A 14,643-nucleotide genomic window follows, 5' to 3' on the forward strand; every position below is an offset into this window, starting at 1 on the left:
ACTGCTTGATCTTAATTACTGGAAGATGTTAAAAATCTCTGCTTTGATCATGGATTTAAAATTTCCCCCCTGTAGTTCTGTGTTTTGAAGCTTTTGTATTTAGATGCATATATATTAAAATGTTCTGTCTTCCTGGGAAATTGAATCTTTTATTATTATATAGGTAAACTTTTTTTTTCTAGTAATGCTTTTTTGCTTCAAAGTTTGTTTTGTTGTATATTAATATATCTATACCAGCTTTCTTTTTTTTTTTTTTTTTTTTTTTTTTTTTGCGGTACGTGGGCCTCTCACTGTTGTGGCCTCTCCCGTTGCGGAGCACAGGCTCCGGACGCGCAGGCTCAGCGGCCATGGCTCACGGGCCTAGCCGTTCTGTGGCATGTGGGATCTTCCCGGACCGGGGCACGAACCCGTGTCCCCTGCATCGGCAGGCGGACTCTCAACCGCTGCGCCACCAGGGAAGCCCTGTTTAACCTTTTTTATGAATACTGATATGTTTCATTTTTCTTCCATTTTATTTTGTACTTCAGTTTTGTCCTTCCTCTGTTTTTTTTTCCCTCCTTTCTTGACTTCTATTAGATGAATTGAGCTTCCCTCCATTCTACTTTTTCCCTCTACTTACTTGTGAGTGGTATGTTCTTTTTCTGTTCTTTTTGTGATTACTTCAGAAATTTTAACATCAACTAAAATGAAGCCCAAATGGATTAAATGTAAGGCCAGAAGCTGTCAGACTCTTAGAGGAAAACATAGGTAGAACACTCTATGACATAAATAGCAGCAAGATACTTTTTGACCCACCTCCTAGAGAAATGGAAATAAAAACAAAAATAAACAAATGGGACCTAATGAAACTTCAAAGCTTTTGCACAGCAAAGGAAACCATAAACAAGACCAAAAGACAACCCTCAGAATGGGAGAAAATATTGGCAAATGAAGCAACTGACAAAGGATTAATCTCCAAAATTTACAATTTACATGCAGCTCAATAATAAAAAAACAGACAACCCAATCCAAAAATGGGCAGAAAACCTACATAGACATTTGTCCAAAGAAGATATACAGACTGCCAACAAACACATGAAAGAATGCTCATCATCATTAATCATTAGAGAAATGCAAATCAAAACTACAATGAGATATCATCTCACACCAGTCAGAATGGCCATTATCAAAAAATCTAGAAACAATAAATGCTGGAGAGGGTGTGGAGGAAAGGGAACCCTCTTGCACTGCTGGTGGGAATGTGAATTGGTACAGCCACTATGGAGAACAGTATGGAGGTTCCTTAAAAAACTACAAATAGAACTACCATATGACCCAGCAATCCCACTACTGGGCATATACCCTGAGAAAACCATAATTCAAAAACAGTCATGGGGCTTCCCTGGTGGCGCAGTGGTTGAGAGTCCACCTGCCGATGCGGGGGACACGGGTTCGTGCCCCGGTCCGGGAAGATCACACATGCCGTGGAGCGGCTGGGCCCGTGAGCCATGACCGCTGAGCCTGCGCGTCCGGAGCCTGTGCTCCGCAATGGGAGAGGCCACAACAGTGAGAGGCCCGTGTACCGCAAAAAAAAAAAAAAAAAAAAGGAGTCATGTACCAAAATGTTCATTGCAGCTCTATTTACAATAACCAGGAGATGGAAACAACCTAAGTGTCCATCATCGGATGAATGGATAAAGAAGATGTGGCACATATATACAATGGAATATTACTCAGCCATAAAAACAAATGAAATTGAGCTATTTGTAATGAGGTGGATGGACCTAGAGTCTGTCATACAGATTGAAGTAAGTCAGAAAGAGAAAGACAAATACTGTATGCTAACACATATATATGGAATTTAAGAAAAGAAAAACGTCATGAAGAACCTAGGAGTAAGACAGGAATAAAGACACAGACCTACTAGAGAATGGACTTGAGGATATGGGGAGGGGGAAGGGTAAGCTGTGACAAAGTGAGAGAGTGGCATGGACATATATACACTACCAAACGTAAGATAGATAGCTAGTGGGAAGCAGCCGCATAGCACAGAGAGATCAGCTCGGTGCTTTGTGACCACCTAGAGGGGTGGGATAGGGAGGGTGGGAGGGAGGGAGACGCAAGAGGGAAGAGATATGGGAACATATGTATATGTATAACTGATTCACTTTTTTATAAAGCAGAAACTAACACACCATTGTAAAGCAATTATACTCCAATAAAGATGTAAAAAAAAAATGAAGCCCAAATCATATCAATATTTATAACTTTGTTCAAAGTGATACAAGAATATTAGAATGTGTTAGAGTACCTCCTTTATTAAATATATGCTCTTTTTTGTATTATCTTTTGAACTCCACAAATTAGACTTTATTTTTATCTTGTGTAATCCATTTTTGTTTTATCCAGCCTATTTGGTTATCACTTTCTTTGTTTGCCATTATTTACAAAAATTTAAATCCAGATCTTGGTGGAGCCAGGTACGTGTCACAGCCATTTCCTTTTGCGGGATTTTAAAACTTTTTTTCCTAGTTCACCCGCTGAGAGAGTCACCCTTCAGTGATCTTGGTTTTATCTGTACCTTCCTCTCTGCTGGGACCTCTGGCTTCATCTTTGGTCCCTAGGGTTTTTAAGTGTACTGCCAAGAAAAAAATGAGGAAGTCATTCGTGTTCATATTTGTTGCTTATTCAGACTAATATTTTTTTTGAAAAAAAATTTTTTTCCTAATTAGAAGTGCTTGTGAAAGTTTTTAGACAATTCAGACATGTTACTGTACTTACGTTTATTAGATTTATAATCTCTTCTCCCGTTTCTCCTTCCTTCCTCCTCATCTCCCCAGTTAGATTCGATTTTCAGCAAAGTGCATTTACTTCCTTATCCCTGTCATTAGTCTGCTGAGCACGTCCATCAAATCCTGTGGCTTCCTGGAACACAGTTTGGAGTGCTCTGCCCTACCTGAGGAAAGTTAAAAGCATCAACATGTTTACAGAGGAAAAGGAATTGGCTTCCCCACTACTTTTATCATCTCCCTCCATGAGCCTTTCCTTGCTAGTGTCTGCAGCTGTATATCCTTTTGACATAACTTTGTAAGTTTTTGGGAAAAAGCCTTTTTTATATCAGACAACCCAGAACTTCCCAGTTTTCAGTTATTTATTCATTCAATAAATATTTAGGTGCTAGTTTTATTGTGTTCTACTTTGGGACATACAGTAATGAATAATACAACAGTAAAATGGTCTCTGCCTTCACGGATTTTGTTTTCCTGGAAGTGGGAACAAGGGATGATAGCGCAGTAGGAGCCATGATGGGGGAAGCAAGGCGGGTTCAGGAAGGAATCTGGGAGGAAGTGATGTCTTGGCTGAGTCAGCCCAATAATGTGGTGAAGGAAGGGCTGGGGCACTATCACTTACCAAGTCCCAGAGGTGACGGGACCCGGTATGTTTGGGTAACTATAGGTAGTCCAGACTGATTGGAGTTGAGTGTGAGGTAAAATGTGAGAGGTGCATGAGCTAGACCTTTAAGTTGAGTTGGGTAGTCCTATGTTTCCCAAAACTAGCTTGATTATAAGACTCTTTAGGGGCATTTGTTAAGAATGAAGATTCCAGCTTCCTCCCCTGGAGGTTTTGATATAAGCTTCTGATACAAACAGATACAGTAAAACCCTTCCATTTGACTCTTTGCTTTCCTTGGGATTTGGTTATACTATAGAACATTCATATCCCATTCTCATGAATAAGGAGAGCCATAAAGTGCAAAGAAGGCTTAATCCTTTCTTATCCTTTCCCTATCTTTCTCCTGTACCTCTTGGGTACCCAGTGTCCCATTGGTTCCCTGTCTGTTCACGAATTTCACTGGGCTTTCTAACTGGGGCCAGAGTTCTGCCTGGATATTTAGTTAGGGCTCTCTGTATCATTTCTTTTCTTTTTTAAAATTTAATTAATTAATTAATTTCTGGTTGCGTTGGGTCCTCGTTGCATGCAGGCTTTCTGTAGTTGCCGCAGGCAGGGGCTATTCTTTGTTGTGGTGCACGGGCTTCTGATTGCAGTGGCTTCTCTTGTTGTGGAGCGTGGGCTCTAGGTGCGCGCGCTTCAGTAGTTGTGGCACGTGGGCTTTGTTGCTCCGCCGCATGTGGGATCTTCCCAGACCAGGGCTCGAACCTGTGTCCCCTGCATTGGCGGGTGGATTCTTAACCCCTGCATCACCAGGGAAAACCTGTGTAATTTCTGGGTGGGCTTGAAACATTGTCTGACATTAGTATAAAAATGACATTTTATTGTATTTCTTTTAATGAAATATTCTTGAAATGAATGATAGTGAAGAGTAATCATTTCTAGTTCAGAATTCCCAAAGTGATATTCCAGTCATTTCAGTTTCTTCACTGGGGGCTTTTCTATTTTGTATTTGCCAAACTACCATATTTTCTGATCAGGAAATTAATGTGACATTTACATAGGGGAAGTATTAAAAAAATGAAGGCTATTCTTAGGCACTGTATGAGGATTCTCCTTACATAAATTAGGGAAGATGGCTGCTTCAGAAGAAGGGAAACATATGGGAAGTTTGGTTGAATATTGGTACAATAATATTTTAATAAAGTTCTAAGGTTATTAATTATATCTTAACTTTTAGAAATTATGTTTGGATTTGGACTGCTATTAGATTTTTAAAAAATGATGCTCTGGCCAGGACTTCTTAGAATTTCTGAATCATGTAACATCCCTCTGCTCTCTCTACATTTTCTTCAATACATTTAGAGTGATGTATTTTCACAAGGATCAGACTGGCAAAGGGAAGCAAAGTGATACTTGATTCTTGACTAGTTCCTGAAACTTCAGTGTAGAGATTTCTGGCAAACTGGTCTGAAGCATTTGGAGTTTCCTATTTTCCTAAACTAGTTAGCTTTGGACTTGTGTGATATCTGCTCTATTTCATCTTTTGTGGTGACAAATCTGACTCTGCACTGGAGAAGGAGTCTGAAAAGAGTGAGTTATACCAGGTGCACTACCTTTTTTCTGTAGTTACTTTTCCACTAGCAAGCATTGCCTAATAAATACCCTGCAAAAAGTCTCATCAGTCAGATTAGTAATGTTTCTGTTTGATCAGATGGGGGTGGAACTTTCCTTTCCTAGCTGTTAATATTCGTTTTATCAGTGTTTCTCATTAAAATATTTCATAGAAGTAAATGTTTAGACATTAAAATTACCTGCAGTGATTTGCTGATGGGTTATTTATTAAATGTTCTTGGACATGTGTTGGCATTCTTTCTTAAAATTATTGGTTTGGTTTTGAATAATTAATATTTAATGGTTCCAATTTAAAATATTTAGGCTGAGATAGTAATATAGAAACTAAATGAGTAAAAGAAAATCAGACTGAATAAATTTAACAAAAGAAGTGTAAAACTTATACTCTGAAAACTACAAAACACTGTTGAAAGAAATTAAGGAAGACTAAATAAATGGAAAGATATCCTGTATTAAAGGATCAGAAGATTTATCATTAAGATGTCACTATTCCTTAAATTGATCCACAAACTCATTGCAGTCCTCATAAAAAGACTGGCTTTTTTGAAGAAATGGATGGGCTGATCCTAAAATTCATATGGAAATTCGACCCAGAGTAGCCAAAACAGTCTCAAAAGAGAACAAAGTTGGAAGACTCACACTTCCGAATTTGAGAACTACAAAGCCACAATGATCCAGATTGTGTGGTACTGGCATAAGAATAGACATATAATCAGTGGGATAGAATTGAAAGTTAAAAATTAAACCCATACATCTGTGGTCACTTGATTTTTCACAAGGATACCAAGACCATTTAATGAAGAAAGAATAGTATTTTGAACAAATGGTGCTGGGACAAGTGGGTATCCATATGCAAAAGAATGAATTTGAACCTCTGCCTCATACCGCATAATAAATTAACTAAAAATATAGCCCTAAATGTAAGATCTAAAACTGTAAAACTTTTAGAAGGACACATAGGTATAAATCTTCATGAACTTAGATTAGGCAAAGCCTTCTCAGGTATGACACCAAAAGCACAAGTGACAAAATAACAGACAGATATATTGGATTTATCAAAATTAAAACCTTTTGTGCCCCATTAGATACGACCAAGAAAGTGAAATGGCTACTCAGAGAATGGGAAAAAAAAATTTGCAAATCATATATTTCATAAGGGACTTGTATCTACAACATATAAAGTACTTATAACTCAATAATGAAAGACAACTCAATTAAAAAATGGGCAAAGTGACTCATAGGGGGAAGAGGTTTCTTTTTGGAGATAATGAAAAACTGACTGTGGTGATGGTTGCACAACTAAGTTGAATACTTTAATGGATGAATTATATTTCAAAAAACCCGTTATATTAAAAAAAGAAAATAGAACTATAACGTGCATGTATAGAAGGGTAGAAATTTTGTGAGAACCAGGTGATGGAGGAAATAATTTTAATTGTGACATCAAGGCAAGGGTTGATTGAAGTGAGATTAAGAGAAATCTTTGCTTCACTTTTTGGTCAATAAATATTACTTTCACCAAAAACCTGGAAAAATCCTTCCTTTTTTTTTTTCTATGAGCAGAAATGAAAGATGACTGTAAATATTGGTATAAGATAATTTGTGCTGGTTCACTTTGCCTTTTTTGAATCAAAAGTTGCTGCCAGATCTTACAAAGGCAGCATAGGTGAAATAAAAAAACTCACGCTGGAGGCCAGAGTTCCCTAAAGTGGCCTTAAAATTCAAGGCAGCAATTTTTTTTTTTTTTTTTCGGTACGTGGGCCTCTCACTGTTGTGGCCTCTCCCGTTGCAGAGCACAGGCTCCAGATGCGCAGGCTCAGCAGCCATGGCTCACGGGCCCAGCTGCTCCGCGGCATGTGAGATCTTCCCGGACCGGGGCACGAACCCGTGTCCCCTGCATCGGCCCTCAACCACTGCGCCACCGGGGAAGCCCTACAGCAAATTTTGAAATGAAAACAAAGTTTGATTTATAGATTCATATAATTTAGGCTTTGTTCTAGTTACTATGGCTATATATTACCTATCCCCAAACAGTCATTTATTTTGTTTATACCTTTTTTGGGTCTAAAATTAGAACAGCGTCCAGTGCTTATGTCTTGACTTTCCTGCATGATGTCTCAGGCGTCCATTGGAAGACTCAGAGACTCAGGGCTGGATCATTTGTTGCCTTGCTCACTTACATGTTTGGTAATTGCTATTGACTTTCAGCTGATGGACTCAGTTTCTCTGGGTATCGGTGTCTCTGTGTGGTTTCTCCATATCAGCTAGTTTGGGCTTCTTCACAACAATGGTGTCCAGGTTCCTAGGGCAAGCATCCTGAGAGAGTGAGAACACAGACAAGCTGTCCCACATTTTATCGCCCACCTTCAGAAGTCAGGCAGTGTTCCTCTGCCACATTCTATTCATTGAGGCAGTCACAGTGTCCTCAGGTGCAAGTGGAGGGAAAGAATCTTTAGTTCTTGATGGGGAGGGGCAGCATACTAGAGGCACATAAAAGTACTGGTCTGGAAATACTGTTGTGTCCCTTTTTTGAAAAACACAGGCTGCCACAGACCTGGAAGGGGAGCTTAGAGATCAGCTCGTCCAGTTCCCCCTTTTATAGATGAGGACAGTGAGGCTGAGAAGAAGGAATGTAACATGGCCACGGTCATGGCCTATGGTTGGTGGTCAGACTGGGGCTGGAATTTAGCTTTCCTGACTCTGGGCTAGGGTCTTCCCTACTATACCACTTTTTTTCATTTTGCGGAATACATAGTTCATTCACTCAAGTCATGAGTGGTCCTCCCCTCAGAGTTTTCTTAGGCTAGCAGATAGGATGATATAGGCAAAACTGCTGACATCGTGCTTGGCATGGAGTGGGCACGCAGAAAGCATTTTTAACCCTTCTTCCCCACTTTGTGTTTTATCCAAAGAGGGCCTTGTTGACATGTTGTGTATAGGCTGTGCCAACACAATGGAATAGAGTCACTTCCCCAGCATGTGGAAATTAAATGGTAAATCTAGTTGAAGATTTTTTATTTGCCCCTTTTCAGGTGCTCAGAATTTTGATGTCATACGACTATCAACTTACAGAACAGCTTGCAAATTGCGATTTGTGCAAAAACGATGCAACCGTAAGTCATTTCTACTCATTTCTATGATAGCTGGATAGAGCTCTTGATAATATAGAAGATTTTAATGTGTTTTAGTCATATTGTAATGTTAATTGAATTATTTTGTCTTAAGTGTTTATCAGAATATAAGCTTTGTAATGGAAAGAGCTTGTTAATTTATTCTGGGTGTCCCTCAAAATATTTAAGAAACTCAATAAGGTAACTAGTTTTGAGATTAATTAATTCTTTATTTTTTAAAAAAATGATTTATTTATTTATTTATGGCTGTGTTGGGTCTTTGTTGCTGTGCGCGGGCTTTCTCTAGTTGCGGTGAGTGGGGACTCCTCTTCCTTGCGGTGTGCGGGCTTCTCATGGCGGTGGCCTCTCTTGTTGTGGAGCATGGACTCTAGGCACACGGGCTTCACTAGTTGTGGCATTCGGGCTCAGTAGTTGTAGCTTGCAAACTCTAGAATGCAGGCTTAGTAGTTGTGGCGCATGGGCTTAGTTGCTCCGCGGCATGTGGGATCTTCCCGGACCAGGGCTTGAACCCGTGTCCCCTGCATTGGCAGGCGGATTCTTAACCACTGCGCCACCAGGGAAGTCCCAAGATTAATTAATTCTTTGAATGCGAGAATTGATTTCTCCTTGTCACTGTTTTTAATACAGAGTTTTATGTAAAATTAATACAGTTTATCAGCTTCTGGAGAGAAAGAAAAACTAATAATTTGATAAAGGCGTAATAAAAATTAACTTTCTTGTTTAAACTTAATATAACACAAATCAGCCTTTTCTCTAAGCAGTTGCTTCCACAATTGCTACTTATAAAATACGTAACTTAAAATATTTGTAAAATGCATATAAAATCTTTCTTAATTTGTGTGCAGATGAACTAACTTAGAATTATTGTACTTTTCTCAGGTATGTGTGTGTGTGTGTGTGTGTATTAATGAAAAACTGTTTTGTGTAATGGAAAGAACATTAGCCTTAGAATGGGAGAACCTGTTTTACTCCAGGTTTTGTTTGTCATTTATTATAAACCCGTGACCTTGTACAAGTCATTTTATATTTAAATACTTCTACACTACTTTAAGTCCTACTCAAAAATCCTAGCTTAAAATTCTCTCCAAAGAGTTTACCATACCATCCTAGACTGAAGTCATGTTTCTTCTCTGGTTTCCCAAAGCATTGTTTTCAAATTATGGGTTGTGACCTGTTAATGGTTCCTGAAACTGTTTTGGTGAGCTGTAGCCAGAATTTAAAGCATGTAATGGAGAAAAAAAAAGAGAAAGAAAAAAAAGTCAGAACGTAGCTTATGTGGTAAAGTATTTTGTGAAACGTGTTTTTTATATATCTAGAGGCGTGTGTGTGTGTTGATTTAAATATATTTGCATGTTGTTGTCAAAAAGTTTGAAAACCGCTGTCCTACAGGAACTACCATTTTTATACTTCTTCCCATAATTATTCTTGGAACACAATAGTCTATGTGTGGGCTGAGCCAGGCTAGTGGCATTAGTAATATAAAGTAAAAAATGCATTGTTCTAGCAGTTTTATTTTGTCACATATGATTCTTCAGTCCACCTGAAATTTTTTTTACTCCAGATTATAAGTAGGAGTCAGATTTCATTTTTTCCATATATATGTTCAGTTGACCCTACACTATTTATTGAAAAGACCATCCTTTTTCTTCATTACTAAAAAAATCTTTTTCTCATATTCATTAGGAGAAATGTACAAGAATGTTCATAGCTGTGTCCATATGTGAGAGGATCTGCTTTTGGACTTTTTGTGTTGCATTGGTCTGTTTGTCTATCCTTATACCAATAATCACTGTTAGAGCTTTATAGTATGTTCTGGGTACTTTTGTTCTATTTTACTTTTTAAGATTGTCTGAGACATTCTTGGCCTTTTTACATTTATTTTCACACAAAGTTTAGAATTTGCTTGTTAATTTCTACTAAAAATGAACAAAAACAAAGATTTGTGCTGGGATTTCTTTCCTTCATTTTTTTTTAAAGTATAATTTACGTATAATAAAATTCATCCTTTTAATGTATAGTCCTGTGGGATTTTGTTGGGACTACACTGAATCTGTAGATCAAGTTGGGGAGAATTGATGTATTTCCAGTGTTGAGATTTCATTTCTGTGAACCTGACATATCCCTCCATTTATTTAGGTCTTTAAGTTTTGCTAATTTATATATTTTTTGGTAGAGATGTTGCACATCCTTTATTGGATTTATTCCTGAGTCCTGGTATATATTTAGAAATACAGTGACTTTCATATCTTGATTTGTACCTAGCAGTCATTCTAGACTCAAATATTAATTTTAGTGATATACATGCAGAATCTTTATGATTTTCAATGTGTGTAATTTTGTCATTTCTGAATAATGACAGTTACTTTTATTTCCAGTACTTGTACTGATAATTACTGCATATTTATATAGGTTAGGATTTGAAATACGATAGGAATGATGACAGTGGGCATTTCTTATCTTATTCCCAATATCAGAGGAATGGCTTTCAACATTTTACTATTAAGTAATTTGCTGCAGTTTTTTGTAGATATCCTTAATCAGATTAAGGAAATTTCCAAGTAGTGTGTTTATTCATTTCTAAAGTTTATTTTAAAAGTTTTCTTTTTGATAATGATTTCTGACAATTTCATTTTGATCACAGAGCATGGCTTATATGATTTTAATCCTTTAAAACTTATTGGGATTAGTTTTATGACTCAGGATAAGGTCAGTTTTTTTACATGTTCTTTGTGTTATTGAAAATAAAGCATATTTTCTAATCACTGGGGGCAGGACTTCATATAGTGTCCATTATGCCTGCCTTGTTAGTTGTAAGTTTGTCTATGACTGTACTTATTTTTTTTGTATGTTTGCTCTGTCACTTGCTAAGAGAGGTGTCTTAATATCTCCCACAAAGCCTGTGAATTTGTCTCTTTGAGGTTCTGTTACATTTTCATTGTGTATTTTTGAAGCTACAAAGGGGAGGCAAAACTTTACCTCTACTCTCTCAGGGTCTCCAGCGGAGCCTGAGAATTAAATTGACATAAGACAGAGTAACAGGAGAAAAGCATATGGATTTTTACATGTACATGGGAGCCCCCATAGGAAAATGAAAACCCAAAGGAGTGAGTGGGCCTAAGTGCTTATATACTAAGTTGAACAAAGAGTGGCAGTTGTGGAAAAATAACTAAAATATGTCAGGAGACTAAAGATAAGAGCTATTTTAACAAAGTCTGCAGATTTCACTCAGACTCAATTCACCGTCTCTGGTGATGAGGATGTTTCTTTCCTCTTGGAATAGGGAGGGCATTTTTCACATGGGACTTTTACTTCCTGCTTTTGGGAAGAAAAGGGGAGGTCAGAGTGTCCTTCTTGGCATCTGCTGTTTTTCAGGCGTCTTTAGCTCAAACTACTCCGTATGCCAAAGTGGCATATCTTGGGGTGACATATTCTGCCACCCTTCACTATTCTATTAAATATAAGTAAATGTAAAGTTCTTATATCTTTCTGCTGAATTAAAACTTTTGAATTGTTGAGAAAGTTACAAAATAAACACAAAGTTTGTGTTGACAAAATATACACAAAGTTTATTTTCTTTGTGTTCCAGTCCATCTTGTTGATATCTGGAACATGATTGAAGCCTTCCGAGACAATGGCCTTAATACACTGGACCATACCACTGAGATCAGTGTGTCTCGCCTCGAGACCGTCATCTCATCCATCTACTACCAGCTGAACAAGCGCCTTCCTTCTACTCACCAAATCAGTGTGGAACAGTCCATCAGCCTCCTCCTCAACTTTATGATTGCTGCATATGACAGGCTAGTAGCTGCCCTGCTTAATCCATTTTAAGAATGTTTCTCTTCTAATCATCCTTCTTCTGTACTGCCTTGCCAAGGGTTGTCAACTTAGAATCACAGTTAAAAGGGAAATGAATTAGTACAAGTCCCTTCTAAAGACTGATTAAATGCCAGAGTGACTTACTGTCTTGGGGCATGTCACATATTAACCTCTGTAACATTAGGGAGATTCACAACACTTGAGACATAATTGTTTGGTAAAATTGTCGGTACCTTAATATAGCTGTTCTCTATCCAGTGAAATATAGCCAAGTGGTACATTTGATTATGAGGCTTCCTATTTGACTTTTAGACTAACTTTTCTTTACTATGTAATAGCAATTGCCTTTGGACTATAGTACCTTGTTTTCTCTTTATTTATGTTTAGGATTCTATTTTAATTCTTTTCAATGTAGAACATTGTGTTCTAAACCTTAAAACAATAGGAGAAAACTAAATGTCCTCCAAATTAAAACAGAAATGAGTTGTTATATTTGTATTTACGGAGAATTAAGTTGGTATGATAAAAATAAAAAAGAAATCATAAATGATGGAAGCACAGAGGTTAGTATTTATTTTCCGGGAACCAGGAGTTCAGGTGTCTGATCCCTGCTGTATTATCAGCAGTGTGATTTGGATGGGTTAATTCTCTCTGCTTCATTTTTCTCTCTGTAGGAAAATGAGTTCATATATTTGTAGAATGCTATTAGTTATACTTCATAATATTGAGGGTTCTGTGAATTAATGGTAAAACCATACAAGCGTCAAGGTCAAGTCACAACATAGGCACTCACTAAATTCACTTTTTAAAAGAAATTAATTAATTAATTTATTTTTGGCTGTGTTGGGTCTTCGTTTCTGTGTGAGGGCTTTCTCTAGTTGTGGCGAGCGGGGGCCACTCTTCATCGCGGTGCACAGGCCTCTCACTGTCGCGGCCTCTTGTTGCGGAGCACAGGCTCCAGACGCGCAGGCTCAGTAGTTGTGGCTCACGGGCCCAGTTGCTCCGCGGCATGTGGGATCTTCCCAGACCAGGGCTCGAACCCGTGTCCCCTGCATTGGCAGGCAGATTCTCAACCACTGCGCCACCAGGGAAGCCCCCACATTTTTATAAGATGTTATCAAATTAGATATTCCATCCATTTAATAAAAAATTATTTAAAGAAATTTGAATTTTTAAAACATGAGTGTGCATGTAGCATATGTCCCAGAATTCTAATGCCATTTTTTTTTAGCAGTTAATCTGGTAGGTTAAGTTTATACTGTCCAAGGAATGACTCTTCTGATCTAAAAACCTTAGTAAAAACCATTATTCTGTGGTGAGTAAGCAGCACCTTATTGTGACACTGACTCACTGAGTAAGTCACTTCAGGGCCACACAACACAAATTAATTTAAGAAACTTTTTAAAGTCAGAAATAAAAGTCATCTTAGAGCTAAAAATGATAAAGCAGAGATTATGAACTTTGACTCCATAATTATATCAAATAAGTACTATGGCTAAAGAAGGGAGGAGAAGAGAGAGTGAAGAGATAGCAAAAGGGAGAATGGGAAGACCAAAGGTAAGGGCAGAAGGTACAGAGGTGTCCTGGGACACAGTGGGAGAAAGCTGGACACAGGCAGAAAGAGACAAAGGAAAAGAAAAAAGAGACAGTAAATCAGCAGGAGGGCACACCGAAGAGAACTAGGAAAGCAAAAAGAGATGAATGAGCTAAGAGTAAAGAATGTAGTATGGCAGGGGTGAGTTTGGTAATTCTCAAGTCATATCCTGTTTAAAATGTTGACCGTGGGCATCAGAATAAATCATCACATCTTTACTGACCTTGAACTCTTCATATGATAAGAGCTTATTTAGTTAGCTCTCCGGAAATTTGAAATTGGCTTTCATGTACTGGAAAAAAGAAAGGATCTGGTTGTCAGAATTTTATTTTTGAAAATCAGGGCATTTTGTTGTTAAACACTTCCAAAGGTAGTAGTCTCTTTAATAGATTGGCCACTTTGTTATTTAGGCTGGAGAGTCCCTTTGGTATGTAGAATTCCTATTATTTTAACTGATCTTTTCAAGCTTTTGTATTTCATAATTTCTCAAAGTTAAAATTTGAATACAGCAATTAACTTAATTATTAAATTCCCTCACCTCCAAATTCATAGTCAAATTTTTGGTCAGGTTGTTTCTGATTATTATAATAGATTGTGAGACCCTAAAACAATCATCAGGAACAAATAGGGTCTAAGACTTTCTCCCTTAAGCATGTATTTTCTTAGGAATTAATTTTTTTAATACTTAGATTTAAAATATTTCACACTGGACAATTAAAAACATTGAAAAGTATGAAGAATGATACTATAAACATCTGTGTGTAGACTTTAAGCTATGAGGAATAGCCAAAACATTCTGTTAGCCTCAGTTTTTTCCTGTTTCAGGTCCTCAGTACCACAGTTACAGTACCATAGGTACATGGTCTGGTCCGAAGGTACAACAGGTGATGCTCTAACCAACATTTTTTTCTTCTTTTTTTTGTTTTTGATAACAAGGATATCCAAATTCCCAGTGTGAGGGATAGGAAACCTTCCTTCCTCTTCTTCAGTTGAGCTGATTTAGTGATTTAGAGCTTGGGATTTATAAAACTCCTTTCTGTTTCCAACCTCGGTGTTAGTTCCACATCTTCAACTATAAGCAATAGAAAGCCTACT

The 14,643-nt window shown here is 37.6% G+C and overlaps 1 protein-coding gene across 10 annotated transcripts in view; it reads left to right on the plus strand.

Annotated features, from left to right (window-relative positions):
* Window positions 1-14,643, plus strand: part of DTNB (dystrobrevin beta) — a 243,097-nt gene that overhangs the window by 26,874 nt on the left and 201,580 nt on the right. For all 10 annotated transcript variants that reach the window (XR_003795006.1, XR_003795007.1, XM_029232736.1 and 7 more), the window contains exons 3-4: window positions 8,037-8,117; window positions 11,722-11,935. Coding sequence is in view for 8 of the 10 variants with exons in the window: in XM_029232736.1 (XP_029088569.1) it covers window positions 8,037-8,117; window positions 11,722-11,935 (295 nt within the window). In the remaining 2 variants the exon portion in view is untranslated. The remainder of the gene's footprint in view (window positions 1-8,036; window positions 8,118-11,721; window positions 11,936-14,643) is intronic.

This window comes from Monodon monoceros, unplaced genomic scaffold, assembly GCF_005190385.1.
Source record: "Monodon monoceros isolate NGI ecotype Baffin Bay Population unplaced genomic scaffold, NGI_Narwhal_1 Super_Scaffold_19, whole genome shotgun sequence".
Taxonomy (NCBI): domain Eukaryota; kingdom Metazoa; phylum Chordata; class Mammalia; order Artiodactyla; family Monodontidae; genus Monodon; species Monodon monoceros.